At 34.4% G+C, this 19,139-nt stretch overlaps 1 protein-coding gene across 2 annotated transcripts; it reads right to left on the bottom strand.

The window, feature by feature from the left end:
- Window positions 1-18,641, bottom strand: Drep2 (DNA fragmentation factor-related protein 2). Of its 2 annotated transcripts, XM_029302875.2 has the most exons (5): window positions 17,700-18,641; window positions 12,524-12,620; window positions 11,258-11,431; window positions 10,123-10,487; window positions 1-9,679 (listed from the first exon to the last, which is right to left on the bottom strand). In XM_029302875.2, exons 1-5 carry the CDS (start codon window positions 17,709-17,711, stop codon window positions 8,822-8,824), a joined length of 1,506 nt encoding a protein of 501 aa, XP_029158708.1. In that variant the 5' UTR covers window positions 17,712-18,641; the 3' UTR covers window positions 1-8,821. The 2 variants fall into 2 exon arrangements, with proteins under 2 accessions (XP_029158708.1, XP_085341202.1); XM_085485076.1 differs by lacking the exons at window positions 11,258-11,431; window positions 12,524-12,620; window positions 17,700-18,641 and adding an exon at window positions 10,738-10,921.
- Window positions 18,642-19,139: the final 498 nt, after the last annotated feature.

The raw sequence follows: 19,139 nt of genomic DNA, 5'->3' as shown, positions 1-19,139 counted from the left end.
TTCGTTTATTTGTTTATTTATTTATTTACGTATGGTAGGTACATTTCGGCTGTATATTAATCCGTCGAGAGAAACAAATTCGTGTTCGCAGTGGAACTCACTCGCCACGCGCAGAATTCGCCGTCGCGTTTTCTGCGGCAAGGGGGAAAAATAATGCAGAAAAACGCTTTTGCGCCAGCGGAAAACGGAATCAACGTACAGTATAAAATTTTTACCAATTTAAAAGAACAAAAATGCTTTATCTGATTGTATCAAATATTGACAGAAAAATGTTTAATTTTACATATTAATTTAATAATTATTATATATATAATTATAGTGTACTATATAGTATCCAATTTTTTGAAAGCACATGTAAGAATTTAAAATTTTATACATACATATATTACGTATTCTAATAAATCTACATAAAAGAATCCTCTTTAAAATATGGAAATGATAGGAAAATTTTATCTTTTTCTATATTCATCAATATCATTTTCAAGACGAGATTCTGATTTGTGGTAAGATTATTATTCAAAAGTTAATAAGTTTTAAAACTTACATGTGAAAATTAATTTAAAAATTCCATTATTTTAATTTTAAAAATATATAATAAAATGATATATTTTCTTGCATTAAAAAAATATATAACTTATTTTTTAATTTTGTTTATACTCAAAATTTTATATGCAATTTATATTTTTCAAATATATATATATATATTTAAATTATACAATCTTGAAATAAAAGAAAATGATGCAGATAGGTAAAATATCTTTGTTCTCTTTGATAGTTTGGGTAAAAATTTCATACTGTGCGGCGGCGATAGACATGCGCGCCAGCCACCGAAACAAACAATTGTAATCTCACGTCATTGTAAAGTGGCAGTTGTGTAAAAACATTCCTCTAACATTAAGTAACTTTATAAGCTCGACGTCAGCGCGGAACATTCCTTTTCAACAATCGAGCAATCTCTCTCCCGGCATTATCCTGCGACTTCTCTACTGATCTTTTTAATAAACGCATCGATTATATCGGTCATTATGGAAGGGTTAACCCTTCCTGCGCTTGGCACAAAGTAGGGCCTGTCGGACCCCACAAAATTTACATACGATAACGTTTACAGGATGAAAAATTTCACTTTCATCATCTTTTGTAGTCTTGATTTACCTATTTTTGAGTGAAAAAAATAGGACTACACATCTTAAACTACAAATGGCGTGAAATCTGATCATAATTCCAAGTATCCAGGAAAGAACCCCATTATACATATGCCCAGAAAGGGTTAACGAGGAATGTCTAATTTTATTGATGATATTCATATCGGAAATAATTTTGCACCGTCTTTTTGTTGGTGAATTTTTTAATCAACGATTGTTGGCGACAATTCGGGTATAACTTTAAAAATTAAATAAACTTAAATAAAATTTTCAGAAGAATTCTCGGGATTTAAGGAATAATATAAAAATCGAAGAAAGGATTCAGGCAACCATGTGGATTTGGAGGTTCCTTTAATCCAATTGTCTACTAGAATCCAAAGAATCTAGAAAGAATAAAAAATTGAGTCGGTATTTTTATTAATCGCAAATTTGTTTAGACATTATTTTCTAAGAAAATTCACGAACAAAGTGGTGCAAAAATTCGCTTGTCAGAAAATCGCACAGGATAATGCGATTGTCGCTATTGTGCATCAAACTCATATGTAATATATATATATATATATATATATATATATATATATATACATACATACATATATATGTATATGTATATATATATATATATATATATATATATATATATATATATATGACATATTGTATTGTGTGTGTGGCTTATACACTTGGCAATTATAGATCCTCATGGATAATCATGGTATTATACGGTCTTTATTATTTACATGCTTGCTGCACACTTGTCAGACACGCACACGCACACTTTCACACACGCGCGATTATATGAATTGTATATATATGTATATACATAGACACATGTGGTCTACGTGTGTTTTTTTTGCCATGGGTATATGTTATGCATTTATGTATATATACACATATTATACTCCGTAACGCGATAAAACGTTAAAAAAGTCGTCATCGTCAGTACATTAGTTCTCTCTTTTTCTTTCATCGTTAATGCTTAAAAAACCTTAATTTGCACTACTTGTTTTATGTTTCGTTTTCGACAGTGCACTGTAGGATTGCAAATCATGATTAGTTTATATTATATAGTTTATATTATGTATAAATATGCATGGTATGCGAAGAAAGCACTCTCACGCCATACTTTATCTTAAAAGATAATCTTAATTAGACGCTTTAAACTTATTTCGTAATTATATAATAATGTATTTGTATTATGTGAAGTTACATAAGTATAGTAAGTATAGTAAAACTAATGTAGAATCTAATTAAATATGAATATTTAAATAATGTAAAGTCTCTGCATCTTAAGTATGTAAGCATTTTAACAATAAATAATTAAAAAAATTTACAATTACACATGGGAAATTTTATTACTCGAAATCCAGAATTTAAAGAAATTGAAAATTTAAAAAACATGAGATTTTATAATTTAATATAAAAACTTATACACATATATTAAATTGATAACAAATCTCTATACTTATACTATAAATTTTTAATAAAAATGATTTGGTTTGTCACATAATATAAATACATGCGATGAAAAGAATATAATATAACATTCGCGTAATAAAGCCATGATGATGTACGAGTGCTTCCTTGGCATATTGTATACGTGTATATAGGGCAACGCGCCTCTCGCGAGGGAAGACTCCTCCTAAGTACCTCGTCCTGAATAAATCTCGCAGGAATCCCCGTCTTTTGATTTACTCCCCTGCTTCATTGTTTCGAATCTTACCTCCATAAGTTAACGCAATTAATTAATTACTTCATTTATCCATTAATACGAGCTAATCGCTACGCGACAAGAGATGCTAAATACTTCGCGATCGATACGAATATTTATACAGAATGCTCCGAAAGTTTTGCGCGACAATAATTAATTTCTCGCGACAAAAATTAATGTCTCGCAATATATATTTTATTTTTTAAAAAAATGTATCCTACTTGATTTTAGAATCATATACGAATTTACAGAAAATCCATGAATTATTGTTCAAATAGATAAAACTCTTATTTGAAAAGCGCTCGAAAGAAATGCTTACAAGAAGTATTCTTAATAATTTTCACAATAAGGATTACAAGAGGGCATTTATAGTGGGAAAGATTGTCGTCGCGAAGGTAAAGTACTAGCACCGAGTATTCTCGACACACGTTTGGCACATACTTTTGGAACGCTCTGTATAGAGTTTCTTTTCTGCTACATCGAGTAGTGGCTATGTTTTTCTCCCTTTAAAAGTAGTTAAAGGTTATTGTAATATGGTCATGCAGATACATAGAGGTAATCATAATGCGAGGTTGCTTACGCTAGATCTCTCCCTTACGTTGATCGTCAGTTGCTTGCTGCAGATCGATCGATCGATAGGTCGTGGAAAAGTCGCGCTATTATGCATTAAATGACAGAAGAATCGCAACAATATATCTTAGGCAACAAATCGCAAACAGGAATAGCATATCGTAAATATTCTTGTCAAATAAAACTCTTTGATATTAATCATTTTATACGATCGGAAATATTCAAGAGAGTGTGAGAAGTATTTTACCATAGATCTCGATAGATAAGAATCATGCATAGTATTAGCAGGATCATAAGGATTCGAAGATCTCATATGAAATTAGGGTTGCAAAAAACTTTCAGAAAAATTCAAGAATCTGTGATTTTATAGTTCTCGTTTTAAAAAGATACAAGACGTCTGCAATAATTATAAATAAATCATTCGAATAATTGCTATGTTTGTGCGATACAAGTGAAACAAGTTTGTGAAATACGATTTAATTTCTCTGTTTGTTTATAATTCCAGGACATTGCATTCTTTGCACAAAAGGATTATAGGACGAAGTTATGTATAAATAAACAACGGAGGCCATGTCCTTAGTTTAGGGTGTATGTGTATAGTATCTGCATGTACCAGAAACAACAGTTACAACTTATAGCAATTTTTTTATTCTTTTTATCATTATTATTTTATTGTTATTATTAATATATTATTTGTTGTTGTTTTATTTTATTATATTATTATTCATTATTATTTAAAGTGGCACTACGAGACCAGAAACCTGTAAAGGGTTTTTTTCCTTATCATGAAATAGTTCTCGGGAGCAGAAACCTTTTCATTTTTTTTATTGCAAAAGCATGCGTTCTTTTACAACGAAAAAAATGTATGATCAACTCGACAAATCGAAATCATTCTATTCATAGTTTCCTCCTTCCTCTTTTGCTCTCACGACTCTTCTCCATATTTTTCTATGATTATCTTAAGTTCCTTCTTCATACGTGATCTTAAAAAGTAAAAATTTTGAGATTCAAAAATTCATGAGAAGAGTTTAATGATGCGGCGATGCTAGGGAAATAATACAATGAAAAATAATAGAATTTAAACAATCTAGATACCCAAGGAATGTAAGATCCAAAAATCTAAAATCTTTCCGCAACTTAGAAAAACCACGGAATTTTTAATTGAAAAAAGATCTACATCTTCGAGAAATTCCTCCGCGGAATTTAACATTTAAATTCAAAGGATTGAAAATCAACAGAAACAAAAATCCTAGATTAACGAACATGAAAGATCTGAGGTGAAACCCAGAATATTTTTAGACTCCAACAATCTCAGGATTTAACAAAGCGCATCAAAGATAAGATGATCGCGCGAATGAAGTATGAAATGAGATAAGACACATGGAAAAATCTTAACACGAACGGAATGACAAACTTAAGTTCTTCCTCTATATGAGGGTGCATCTTTTTTTTAAGTCGCCCCAAAATTCGCCCTCGAGCGTTCCTCGAGTCGGCCATAACGAGACGACCCGTCTATATAAAGTAATTTTCTCACGACAGTTCGCTGTATTATTATATAATATATGTATATCTATATATATATATATGTATATATGTATATATGTATATATTTATATACGCTATCGAATACCTCCCGCGCGTCGTGTGCCATCGTCTCTTTCTTTCTCTTTTTTTCTATCTTGCACGCATACACACAACATACACACCCACGCACACACATACACAGTTTCTCGAGTATACTTACAATAGAAATATATTAAAATTGCAAAGTTTCACATAGAGCGTACTCCCCCGACACGTATCGATATATCACTTATATAATCATGTAATACATCCGCTAACGTAAATTCCGAATAATTCCGACTATATTTATTATTACACGTAATCTATACGCGCGCATATGTATGCATATGTGTTTTTGAAGCGTCGTTCGAAACTTTCAACTTGCTTCCTTCTCGTAAAATAAATTTCATACTTATTGATATTAATTTTTTTGTTAGAAAGAGCGTTAAATTAAAGCTTAATAATTTTGATAGTATAACAAGTTAATAAAAAAGGAAGTTTATAAATTATGATAAATATAAAAAAAATTTAAAAACATCATCTTACTGTATATAGAATAGTTCGTAAGAAGGAGGCAACAACGATGTATTCCTTAACTCTTCAAATATCTTTGCCTTATTGCCATTTGAGAGTTAAAAATGTAAATGATTAGAAAGAAAAGATAAAATTCTCTATTATTAAAAATTAATAGACTTGAAAATTAAATGTCTTTTCTAAATAATTAATAATTATCAAGCAAAAAGAGAAATTACGTACTAATTTAATATTTTAAAGGAAGAGTAGAGAGCTTTGAACGATGCTGTCTTTGTGTATGTGCTCCGCTTCGAATGAAATGCGATTTTCATTCGCGGATCCAATCTGAAATATCGCAGCTGCAACGAGCCAAAATGAATGAAGTGAGTACTAGATTCTATGAAAAATAGCATATTAATAATTGTGTGGATTTCTTAAAGAATAATTAATAAATTTTGAGAACTAAGCAAATCGAAAAATCGAATTTGAAAAAATATTGTTAATTTAGAAAATTTTATTATATGGAATCTGAAAAGAATTTTTAAAAAATTAAGATCGACAAATTAATTTAAATAATGTAGATTATAAAAATGCGTGATATTTATAAAGAACCCAGTACCCAGATGATCGAAGATCGGAGAATCCGGAGGATCCAAGGATCTTAGGCTACGAGAACATGTTTCACAAGTCTACGTCGGCGAGAATTTACGTCGGCGAGAAACCAACAAATTCATCTCCCATTGTTGTCGCGTCACTTTCTCATTAACTTTGAAGTCGATCTTTGCGCAGTGAATCGTCCGCGATGTTCGATGAATAAAAGGCAGCCACGCGATTACATTTATCCATATTTTTAATATCGTTAGTGAGCATTCTATGGCGATCTGATGGATCGATACATGTGCTCGCCACGTGTTATCCATCCACTATTCGAGATCATCGATCGTTCCTGACGTCGACGATCAAGCTTGCATCTTCGCAAGATTTTCACATTCTTGACCGCGCCTATTAAAAGTGTAAATTAATCCTTTATTGCAAGACATGTTGCAGAATTTTATTTAGAAGAAATCTATGACAAACTCATTTACTATGCTAATTATTATTTATGAATTTAAAATTTTAAAAAATCATTAAACGTACTCTACATTTTTCGATGAGTTAAATTTTAAAATGTATCATTGAAAAGAGTTAAAAATTTGAGAAAAATCATACTCTAGAAATTGTAATTTGCAATAAGAATAACTTAAAGAATTTAATAACCTTAAGAATTTAGTTTCTAAAATTCAAAAGACTATTTGCTTTAGTAGAACTTTTCATCCATGAATCTAAATTGTATATCTTAGAATATTTAATTAAAATTAAATTAATCAAGATACGAAAAAGTTTAAAAAATTGCATTTGAATTCTGCAATAAGAGATTAATTAACGGCGCATTAAACGGAGCGAAGAAAAAGAATTATATCATTGAGTTTAGTCGAGTCTCAAATCGTTACTCATTGTATATATTCACATTTTTTAGTTCATTTTCTTTTCTCTCTCCTTCTTCCTCTATTTCTCACTCTTTCCTACTTTGTCTTTCCACTTTAGATAGGGCAGTGTTGTGGACGGTTACGGAATCGGCGTCCGTAATCCCAAAAATGTTTCCTACAAGTATATATGCTAGTTTTAATAAGTACATATTTCTCAACAACCGTCTTTAGAACTAGGTTTTTAATAAAGTTGTATCATATTACATGACTCCATTATGATGCGCTTTTTTTCTTTTCCCCCAGTTTGTTTTCTCTTCGTCTTTTTTTTTCTTATTACGAAACATCTCTGGAAGAGAAAAGTAGCGCTTTTCATCGATCTACCCTCTGTCATCTTTCGATCTTAGAATTTTTCCCCGCAACGCGATTCGCACACGTCGCTTACTTTTCGCTTTTTCATGGACTTTATCTTTGATCCGAAGATTTTGTGAACACCCAAAAAACTGAAAACCTTTAGGTTATTCACAAATTCATATGCAAAGTCGTCATAATTGATCAAATTTGGCACAACGTTACTCATTTTTATTAGGCAAAGTAATCTATATTTAATTTTTTAGTATAAGTGAAAAAATATAGTAAATAACAACTGTACAGAATTTTTAAATTTTATCTATCTATTTAATTAATTCTAATTGGCAAAATATAGCAATAAATTAAAATCTCCTTTTTCTCTTATAATTTCATCTTGTAACAGAATAAGGAGATACAAGGAGTTTTGTAAGAAATTGTGTAATCGAGAAACGACTTAGCATACTTGCTTAAAACATCGAAAATATGTCAAAATTTAAGAAATTTAAAATTTATAGGATTCATTCAAGATTGCTTGAATATATATGATTGAATATATACGAAGATCTAAAAATCTAAAGAATTTAGAATTTACAATATTTGCGATCCGAGACATCTAGGACCTAAGAATCTAAAATCTGTGCGATTTAAGGATATTTAGAATCTAAGGCACCTAGGATTATAATGTTTAAAGTTTGCGAAAATGTTTTGTAACATCTAAGATCTACAGCGTCCAAAATTTAAGAGATTTAAACTATAAATTTATCTGAATAAATTATTAAAATTTGAAAAGCTAGTACCTCAAATAGTTCAAAACATACAAGAAAATGGTAATATTTGGCAATTCGTTTTTAAGGATTTTGAAGTTCTAAAAATATATCATCACATTATAAATCACATTAAAAGTATTCTTTATATAATTCTAGAATTGAGAAATTTTAAGAAAAAAATTGTGATATTAAAGATTATAAATAATAAATTTATAATATCGATAACTATTAAAAAGAAAATTTTTCGGGGATTCTGTAATTCTGAAATCTTAGGAAAAAATCTAAACTTATTTTGGAAAAGCTTAGAAGTTAGATTTAGAAAATGTTTAATTTATACGCACCAAATCTTGGACGATTTCTACATAATTATATATTATTCAAAAATCGAAAAATTCTGCATTAATTTTGTAAAACTTTCATAGATGTATTTGGCACGAGACAACGTTACCTTATTACTTGTCCTTAAAAGAATATTTGGCAATCCTAGGAAGACTCAAGGGAGGAAGCTCTCGGGAAATCCTTGAAGGATTACATAAATATTAGGAAGATTTCAAGAAATGTTATGACTCTGAAAAAAAAAAAATCATAAAACATTCAGGAGGTGAAAAATCTTCGGATCGAAGAGTGAGACCACATAATGTTCCCCGTCCTTATTTCCGTTTACAACATGTCCTAAGTTAATAATAACCAGGAATAGGTGTATAATCTATCTATCTATCTATCTAGTAAAACAGCATCATATTAAAGTCTATCCTCCTCTTCCTCTTCATTATCTTCGTTATTCTCCTCGGACTCTTCCTTGTAGCCGGGATGCTCCGAAATCGCGTAGTAGTTTCCGTTATAAATCACTCCGAGCTCCCGCAGAACATCGCCCCGGATGAGCGCCTTGATCGTCCAATTATAGCACTCTTCGCTCTCGCTCTCGCGATCCAATCGTTCGACGTCGAGGATCTTGGAGCTAAGTCGTTCTAGTATGATGCCGATGTCCTTGATGCTAAGGTGATGCTTCTGGTCAACCGTAAGCTGGTCGATCAAAAGCAGAAATTTCTCCGAGGTCACGAACTCGTCTTCCATTATCGTGTTCTCCGTCTCAGACTCGGAGCTGTCGTGCTCTTGATGATGATGATGGTGATTGTGGTGCAGGTGGAAGCCGGTCGCGCCGATTAGACGCGAGCTCGACTCCTCGTCGGCGGTATCGCGGAAGCGAACGTGACCTTTGCTAAGACCGGGTCGCTTAGTGCCGTCCGATAGAGAGGATGGCGGCTGCGGCGATGGTGTCTGCGTCTGCGTCTGTTGCTGTTGCTGTTGATGCGGATGATGCGGATGTTGATACTGCGCGTGTTGCGCATCCTGGATCGGTGACGTTGCTACCGACTTATGCACGGCGATTCTGCGACCCTCCTCGTGCAGGGCGCAGCAATGGAAGTCGCACTCGCCGACGGCGCTACCGTCAGCACCGTTCACCGGGCTGCCATTTCGCGCGACCGGTTGATGAATGTGGTTGGAGCACTCCGGCGTGTGAATGTGAATGGTCGTGCTGTCGAACGAATTCGTGCCCTGCTTTACTAGGCGGCCCGGCAAGTGCGGCTGTGTCGGTTGCTGTTGGTGGAATACAAATCAGTTTAATAATGATTGTTTAGTTTGTGTAAAATAAAAAGTTATAAAAAAGGAAGGAATAATGCAATTAAAATTAAAAAAATTTAATAACACAATGGTGTAATATATCTATTTAAAAAATTACTGAATGTTACATCGATTCCTTTAATTAACAGATGATGTATATAGCAGTTTATCGATTGATAAGATTTTCGAAAATTGTAATCTAAAAAACGTGTTTATTCTAGTTGTGATCGATTAGTTTAAAACGCAATGGTTTTATTTTATTATTATTTTTGTAAAATCTTAAGAAAATCATCAAGATCTCTGTCTAATGCCTTTAATTGCAGATGGAATAATTTTGAGAGATTACGAACTAGAAAAATGGTCAAACTAGAATCTGAAAAGGGGAAACGTTTGAACTAACAAGAATATAGTTTCAATACCATATCGTCATGATTTATCACAGTGATTCGCGGGCTGGTGTACCGCGTCGGGCCGATCTCGCCGGGTAGATGCGTCGTCTTGCCATCATAACCGAGCTTGTCCAGACTAGTCTGAATCACCAAGGACGGCCGCTGAGCACCGCTTAGGTCGACTTTCTTAGTCGGCGAGTACTTGGAGGTCTGGGCATCCTGACCTGCCTTAGATTGCTGTTGCTGTACCTGCGACGACGACGACGAGCGCTGGTCCCAGTGTAGCACCACTGTGACTCGGCCTTTATTGTCCATGATTTTCCACGATGGCGTTTCATCGTGCAATTCCAGCGCGTGGATCGTCTCGCAGACTATTTTCGGGATCGCCGAAATTGCTGGGAATACAGAAAGAGAACAAATTATAAGTTACAAATGGATGCGAAAACAAAGATACGGGTGGTGTTTGGTGCTGCAAGACGTGACAATCAGTGCCGATGATCCATCGCAAGAGTGCGAGATCCACAGATCTTAAGGGAGCTAAAGAATTTACAGATTTTCAAGTCTAAAGAGAGGTTTCGGGTAGTGAAAAAGATTATAAAAGAATTTAAAACATCTAAAGAGAATTTAAGAATAGAAAAAACCTACTTGGTTGATCGTTTAAAGGCTTGTGTGTGTGTAAGGATTCAGTTTGATCCACGTGTAATTCAGTTTGATCAATTTTATCAGTTGCCTCGAAGTTAGTTTCCTCAACCAAGTTGCCGATTTCCATCAACCAAAGTTGATCGTTGTAATATCCCCTTTACATAGCAGCGCGTATGATTCTAAAGCAGCTATATATTCGAGGGTTCAAAAATCCAGAAAATCGAGACATTTGATAATAGAAGAAAAGCTACTTGGTTGATCATTTAAAGTCTGTGTTAAAAATTAACTTTTATTTGTCAAATATAACTCAATGAGAATTTAATTTTTCGAATAATATACATTTATAATACAAAATTATGTGATTCTCTAATATCTCGCGATCTTTTAAAGCTTTTAGAAGACGTTTTCATTTTCTTCAGGCATCCTTTCGGATTTTCTGTCGTGTTTGCTTCAACCTTAAATCCCTCAACCAAGCTGCTGATTTCCTAAGATCGATGGATGCAACCGGGTTCTTTTCACCTACCAGCACGAATGATGTCAACGCCAGTTGGACACCAGCGTTCACCATGCCGCAGCAAGAGCAGGATCGTGTTGTTGCCTAGTGTCTTGAAGTATTCGCCGTCCTCGACTTGCGTGCCGTCTGACTCCAAAACTAGCGAGACATTCTCGTTTGGTGGCACGCCCAGCTTTTCCTTACCTGAAACCACGGATTGACCGAGAGAGATGAGTGTCGGATGACGTTTAGCATTGCGATGACACTTCAACGTGTTTGTCAGCGTGTACTCGCGCATATGCATGTGCATATGCGTTACGTATTCCTGTCCGTTTAGATAAGTGTGCGTATGCCACGTGTCGCTTGTACCGTGTAATCGTGTGAATGACATAGTTGCGAATAATAGTGGTGCGTCCTCGAACGAACGAACGGCGCTTTGTCTCTGAGAAATGTTGCGAGAAATGTGTGTTGCGGGAGCGACATTTTCAAAGGAACTTTGCAGATAATGCAATTCCGCGCTGCGATACGCCGCGCGGAAATATTTCCGACCGGAAATATTTCTTCGTCGCCGGACAAGTAAAAAGTGTATCTCGAAAAGATGACGCGTGATGCTCGGCAGAAATTAGAATATCTTGAACGAGATAAGTATGCGTTTATTTTTTCGTAAGAAATAAATCTGATGTCTGATTTCTTCTCGTGATCGAGAAGTCTTTTTTTCAATCTTTGAAAATAAAAACAATATTTTCTATAGAACGTGATATTTTATAACAAGTGATCTAATATTGTAAAATATTGTAAAAAAAATACAATACTCAGTTGCTGCTGCTGATATGTAATAAAAAATGTACCTTGAAAAGATGACGCGGGATGCTCGACAGAAATTATCCTGAATGAGATATGCATTTATCTTTTCTTACAAAAATAAATCTGATATCTGATTCCTTCTCGTGATCTTGAAGTCTTTTTTCAATTATTTTTATAAAAAATATTTTCTATAAAAAGCGATAATCAGTGATCTAATACTGTGAAATATTGTAAAAAAATTACGATACTCAGTTGCTACTAATATGCAATATTATAAAACAATAGACACGTGCACGCCTGAATAATAAATTATTATTTAAAAAGTATGTTTTGATAAATACGACATTTCGAAGACACAATTTTAAATGTGCTTTAATAATGATACTAAAAAGCAGTTTTAATATTTAAATTAGATCATCGATATAATATGGTTTTTAATCGGTTAAAATTAAGTGTAACGACTAATCTTTTAGATTTTAATATATTCCTCACCCCGGACAATCAATTCTTCAAAATTGCTAACGACCAGTCCTTTTCTTACGTTACGCCAACTGTCCCATATCTTAAAAGGTCTCTTGGTCCGTAACTCCTGCAAAGATTAAATAAGACACAATTAATTTTCTTCAAAATAATATTAATATTATTTATAGATATTAAAATATACAAACAAAATGTGGTAAATAAAAAATTAATTATTAAATTATATTTTTTTAATTAAAAAATTATAAAATAAAAATTTGTAAAATATTAGGTACAGTTTGCAAAGTAAAAATTAAAGTATCAAGAGAAGAAAAGAAAGAAAAAGGTTCTATGATACTATTCTAGTGGAAAGGGCATGATATCTGACATCGATTAATTTTAATATGATGAAAAAATGCCAGTGTGTACTGGACCTTAAGGTATGATAAAGTTAAAAATGGTTGACATTTGCGATTTATTATTGACCTTAACTGGTCTCCGGAAGTTCATGCGAGTTAAAACGCTTTGTAAAAATAAAAATATTGAACATTAGAAAAAGGGTAAAATAGCATTTATATCAGCACTGTTTAAAATACGCAATTTGCTACTTATTCGCGCGTACGATTTTATAGAATGCAATCCTGTGCAACCTTATACGTATTTAAAATTTGCACAAGTTACCGAAGTTTAAATAAGTAATTATTTATCAAAATAAATTTGCCTTGCATTTTGTAACAAATTAAAGGATCTTACAAATGAGCATTGATTTATACATCAATTAAAAATAATTCGCGGCAAGAAAAGCTATGTGAAGGCTTGTAGAAGTGACCCCGGGAAACGCTTGTCGCCCAGATGTTAAGTGGGGTAAATAATTTCCCAGCATGCTTGTACACATCGTGACCATGTAGAACGGCTGATAAATAAAATCTTTCATATAAAACTTTCACTCTGTCGCGAACGGAATTAACACGACAGTTTTGGACTAGACTCTTAAAAATGTCATAAGATTGAACAAGTAGAACGACAGTACGTTCAGCAGTTTAGTCGTCTACATTTATTATTCTTTCAAAAAAGAAGATCGTTTAAAAATTAAATAAAAAAATTAAATTTATGATTTAAATATATAAAATATATTTAAATCATAACGTTAATTTTTTTATTTAATTTTTAAAATAATCACAACAGTTTAAAAAAAATTGCTCAGTTCCTATTTATTATTTATACAAATTTTGTATAAATATAAATTAATATATGTTATTAACACATACAGGACGTACAGGACCAAAAAAATTATCCTAAGTCCATTAAAATATATTTGCGACATATTGACAAAAAAAAGAGCGAGACAGAGAAAGAAAAAAATATAAAAATATTAACACATGCAAATAAAAATTATCTAAAAGAAAATGAAAATCAATATTTAAATGTATGCAAAGTCTCTTAGAACTATCGCACTTTAATGCAATTATTATATATTACGAAGAATTTTTTAAAAAATTTAAGAAAAATTTAAAAACAATTCTAGATCCTTTCATTTAAAATTTTTTACATATAAGAATTTAAAGGTATATCTTTTCTCTTTGATTATAAATATTTAAATATCCACAAATTCTTTAATAATTTAAATATACATATATCGAATAATATAATTATAAACGATAAATTTAATAATATTTGTATTAAAAACATACGCAAAGCATAGACACTTACTGTACAATGATTTGCACAAATTTTTTTACGAATTTTCCACTCCAAAATTTTCCGATGTTCATTGAGAGATAATTATCTCGTTAATTTATTTCAGAAATGCATTTATTTTATACGATTTATTTGTAAATATTTACCGAGCTTATTTCGTACACTTTATCATACTTTGCACTGTGGATACACACTTGCACTCTTCGATCGGCGAGATTGCATCCCGACGACACTAGCGATCTCGGAATAATGCGAGCTGAAGGGGTGCATTATGTTTGGGGTTGTCCCTAGTCTTCAACGGGGTGGCGCTAAGGGTGTGCAGGACGCGTGCGCAGTTTTTGCTCGAAAGCACTGACCTGGTTCAACCGGTCTTAACTTGTAATATCGCTTATTTATTCTGTACAGCAGTCGAATATGCCGGTTATTCATCACCTATATCAATATATAATTATTACATTTGTTAAGAATTTATCATTATTAGGTATATATGCCCTAGCAAAAGATACAAATCCGAAATTTAATCGAATGTAAAGAAAATTTATATTTATTTATATTTATTTTTATTTTGTATGAAAAGTTATTGCACTTATTTCTTATTACTCTTTACATTTTATTATCTTATTGTTCTCCGAAATTGCTTTCCAAAATTGACATGTGCAGAGATTTAAATCGAGGCGAGGTTTCAAAGACTGTGATTCTTTTAAATAACAAAATTACATAAAAATATAAAAGAATTACAAAAGTAATTTTTAATATATGTAAATTTACAATATAATTTAGAATTCAGAACCAGCTATCAAAGAGCTTTCAGCATCTCTATCTCAACAGAATTCAGAAATTCAAAGATTTAAAAATCTAAGGATCTAAAATTCGAATGTTTATTTAAGTAATATAAGCCGCTCTCCTCGCATTCGCAAAATCGCCATGGATGGAACTTAGTAAACAACATTGCAACGTGCTAACGAGCAAATAGGGAACCGCCTGCAGCTGCAGCGAGCTATGCAACGTGGATGTACCCAGGTGCATCCCTTAACGAAGTATCGTCGAGAATCGCCGCCGTTACTGACGATTTCTCTACGAATTTTTGATTTATTGAAACTCATCACATTCAGAGGTTTCTAAAGTCATGGAATTTCAGATAACTAATAAGAATCACATAAAAAAATATTTAACGAAATCCTTCCTTTTATGATGACGATGTTTTTTTAAAGCGCATTGAAACGTCTTTAAATATGATAAATATTTTTATTTAAAAACTTACAAATTTAAACTGTTTGTCTCTCTCTCTCTCTCTCTCTCTCTATATATATATATATATATTTTTTTTTTTTTCCAATTATTTATATACATATGAAAAATTAAATACGTGATGTACAGAAAAATTTGGATTTTCTTATTAAAATTCATGAACTCAGGTGCATTCTTTAACAAGAAATCTACTAGGATTTATTTTCCTGAGAAATTTTGTTCTTAATTTTCATGAAATTAATTTAATAAAGAATCTAGAGTTCATTTACTCTTATATTTAATTTTGATTCTGTCCCGATTTGCTTATTTCACAAATTACAACCAAACACTGTATAAATCCGAAAAATCTGTTTTAAATATTCCAAAAGATCCGACACGAAACCGCAAATGTGCGAAGAAGCTTCTACAATGAAACAAAAAGGTATACAGGAATTCCGTGAAACGTGACAAACGATGATAAGGATTTTGCATGAAAGAGTCTGCGAACGTGCAGAACGACGAGAAGAATTTTGTGAGCATGCAAAGTAGCGACGAACGAACATACAATGAGGTAAAGAGCGTTCTACGAACGAGAAAAGCATTCCAGCATTGAAAGAGTAACATTCTCGCAACTCTGTTCTGTATAATTTTTAACATAAATAGGCTAAGAGAGAATATTTGAAAGAAAAAGAACATCGAATTAAAAGTTGTATCCTAGTTTTCTTTAAAAAGAAAAACTTCAACAACCAAACTGATACGGGATGATACGAGAATTCTAAGATACTGCAAATCAGTGAAGACAAATCTACGAGCGAGTGGTGAGATGGACTAGTAAATAATAAGAAGACGAAAAGCAATGAGGACGAGTCTATATGAGCGGGAAAACCATGAAGAAAGTTTCTACCAGTAGACAAAACGGGCGTAAGGATTTTGAAAGCGCAAAGTGATGAAGGAGCTTTTATCAAGGAATAAAGCGACAAAATTATATGAGTGAAAAATGTCAAAAATAGTATTATATATGAATAAACTATTATCAATGTTAAAAAATGGAAGAGAGATTATTAACAATTAAATACAAGAAACTTGAAGGAACAGCGTAATCATTCGAGAAAATAAAATAAAATATTATAAGCCAAAGGAAACAAGAATAAAGATTACAAAAGTTTTTATAGAAATATACCAAGACAAATGTTAATTCATGCTAGATATAGATAATTAGAAATCATCGTTAAATAATCGTTGGTTAATTCACTGTAAAGAATATCCTACGAAGATACTTTTCAAAGCTGACAAAAAGAGAGAGAGAGAGAGAAAAAATTCGAATAAAATATTTTTAAAAAATAAACGAGGAAGAAAGGAATTCTTAAATATCAAAGATCCAATTCTCTATTTATTAAAAGACACATTCAAATATGTTCCTCCCTATTTATTATTCCCCTTGGAAGTCGCGGATGGTGATAAACGACTCGGAATCATAACTCAGAACATGTTCATAAACTAGGACAACGGCAGCGAGTATCTCTACAACTATGTACTTCCATATTACAAATGAAGAAAAAGTATGTCCATCACAATGGATGCTGGATGCGAAGGGATTAGGAATCTCAGGAATTATCGGAAAACGTTACACAAGAATTTTCAACTGATAAAATCTAGCAAGAAGAGATTTCTGATTGGATTTTAAGCACATACGCGAAATAATCGGGAAAGAACAAAATCAATCCTGAAAATATGAAGAAATTATTTCCGACGGATAATCCGAACGGGCAGGATCCCGTGAAAATAGAACGAGGTTTCTGAATAAAGCAACCATATATGTACGATCGTAAAATAAATCCAAAAGGAACGAAACAAGGCCGAAGGTACTATCGAGCTCGAAATCGGAGCATCTCTTACGAATACGAATCCCTTCGCGGAGAAAGAAGAAACGCGAACTTATTAACTTAGAAAGAAGGAAGGGGCCAAAGGGCTCGTCCCTTCGGCTGTTCGGCCTTGCCGAGAGGGTGATGCACTCTAGGGGGGTGCAAGCCGAGGACCGACCGTCGGGTGTCACGAGGTCACGTGAAAATAGGTCACCGAGAGGCGTCCTCTCCGCGAAGAGGAAGATTCTTCCCACGACGACAAAGGGGTTCCTTTGTTCGCAATTTTCGAATTATAGGGAGGAAATTTCCACGAAGAATTTCCTCCCGGCCGCGGAAGGAAATATAGATCTCTCGCGCAAGGTGGATGCTGCATCGGGCGCGAGAATATGGAGAGAAGGAGGCTACCGGAAGGATGTACATACCTCTCTTGCCATTACGTCATAGCCCTGCAGGTAAGGAACCGTCCCAGGAGCGAGCACGCGGCTTTATTCCGAAGGAACGACCACCAAGGCGAGAAGGACGAAAGCTTCACGTCGCATTATAATATCCGCTGGATGCTGCTCTCTGGTCGCGCTGCTGTCCGCCCAGCCTGCTCGCGCGTACACCCTCGCAAGGTGTCTCTCTCTCTCTCTCTCTCTCTCTCTCGCTCTCTCTCTGCCTTTCCGTCTTTCTCTCCTCTTCCTCTGTCTCTCGAGGGTCTCAAACCGCGCTTCTGTCAGACACCGCGTCTGGCTGGCTGCACTTCGACTGGACCCACTGACCGGACTGTATCTACCGATAGGCTGACTCGCTCGATTCACCGCTGCCTGTCGACGACCGTGGTGGTGTCTTCCCTTCTTCACGCGGCTGCTGCTCCTCGCCGAGACGCTGTCGCTGTCACTCTCGCATCCACGGCGCCGCGCCTCGCTCCGTCCCGCTCGCTCGCACGCACGTACGCGAGGTAGACGAGAGCGAGGAGCGCACAACACTCGCCGTTATATCCCTCGCGATTAAAGCACGGCCGCCCCCGGCCGGCCACCCCTGTGCTGCCGTGCCGCCAGGAGAGACGGAAGAGAAAGAGGGAGAGAGAGAGAGAGAGAGAGAAAGAAAGAGAGAGAGATAGAGATAGAGAGAAAGAGAGAGGGCAAATGGAACGGAGAAGCGCGTGACGAGCAGGGGTTGCGACGACGTACGTCCGTTCGTCGACGTGGACGTACCTGGCCCCGACGACCGTGCGTACGTGCGATTAACCGGCGTGCGTTTAAGATTTCACTGGCGCATACGACGGGGGCGAATTGTAACACTGGCTTCCTCCCAGCAGTTACTGCGGCGACTCCTAGTTTTAGATCGATTCTCCTACGGTACGTACCGCCGCGAGGGGTCGGAAGGGCCGTTCTGCACGTATATCCTCCCCGTGCGTCCCAGTCACCCCCTTCAACCCTCCCCAGTCAACCCCGTCGCCGCCCGAAACCCCTAGGAAACTTCGCCCCGTGAGCGCCACCGACAGCCAGCATCCAAAACTATGTTATTATTACGTGGGAAATGTCATCCTCGCACCCATCCGCCGAGGGTGCAACGGAGGGTGATCTTGAGAGAAGACACCCTCTCCGAGGGTAAAGTCAGAGTGCGTTATTATTTTTCTTTTTTTTTTTTTTTACAAGACATTATTCGAAGAACAAGATTTTTCTTGACCGAGAGTCGGTCAATGAAAGATATCGGATGGAAAGTAGATAAGTCCGTCGTATGGTCAGACAATCGAATCTTTTGTTCTGAAAATAGGAAGATCGATGTAATTATTAAGAGACAGATACGTTATTAAAATAAATCAATATATTCTTCGTTTGGAATCGAAATGTCTAGCTTTATACATACCGTAAATAAGA

This window comes from Nylanderia fulva, unplaced genomic scaffold (genome assembly GCF_048542155.1).
Source record: "Nylanderia fulva isolate GAGA-0341 unplaced genomic scaffold, ASM4854215v1 Scaffold34, whole genome shotgun sequence".
In the NCBI taxonomy this organism is placed as follows: Eukaryota; Metazoa; Arthropoda; class Insecta; order Hymenoptera; family Formicidae; genus Nylanderia; species Nylanderia fulva.
The sequence above is the reverse complement of the archived record's forward strand: the minus strand, read 5'-3'. Positions and strand labels throughout refer to the sequence as shown.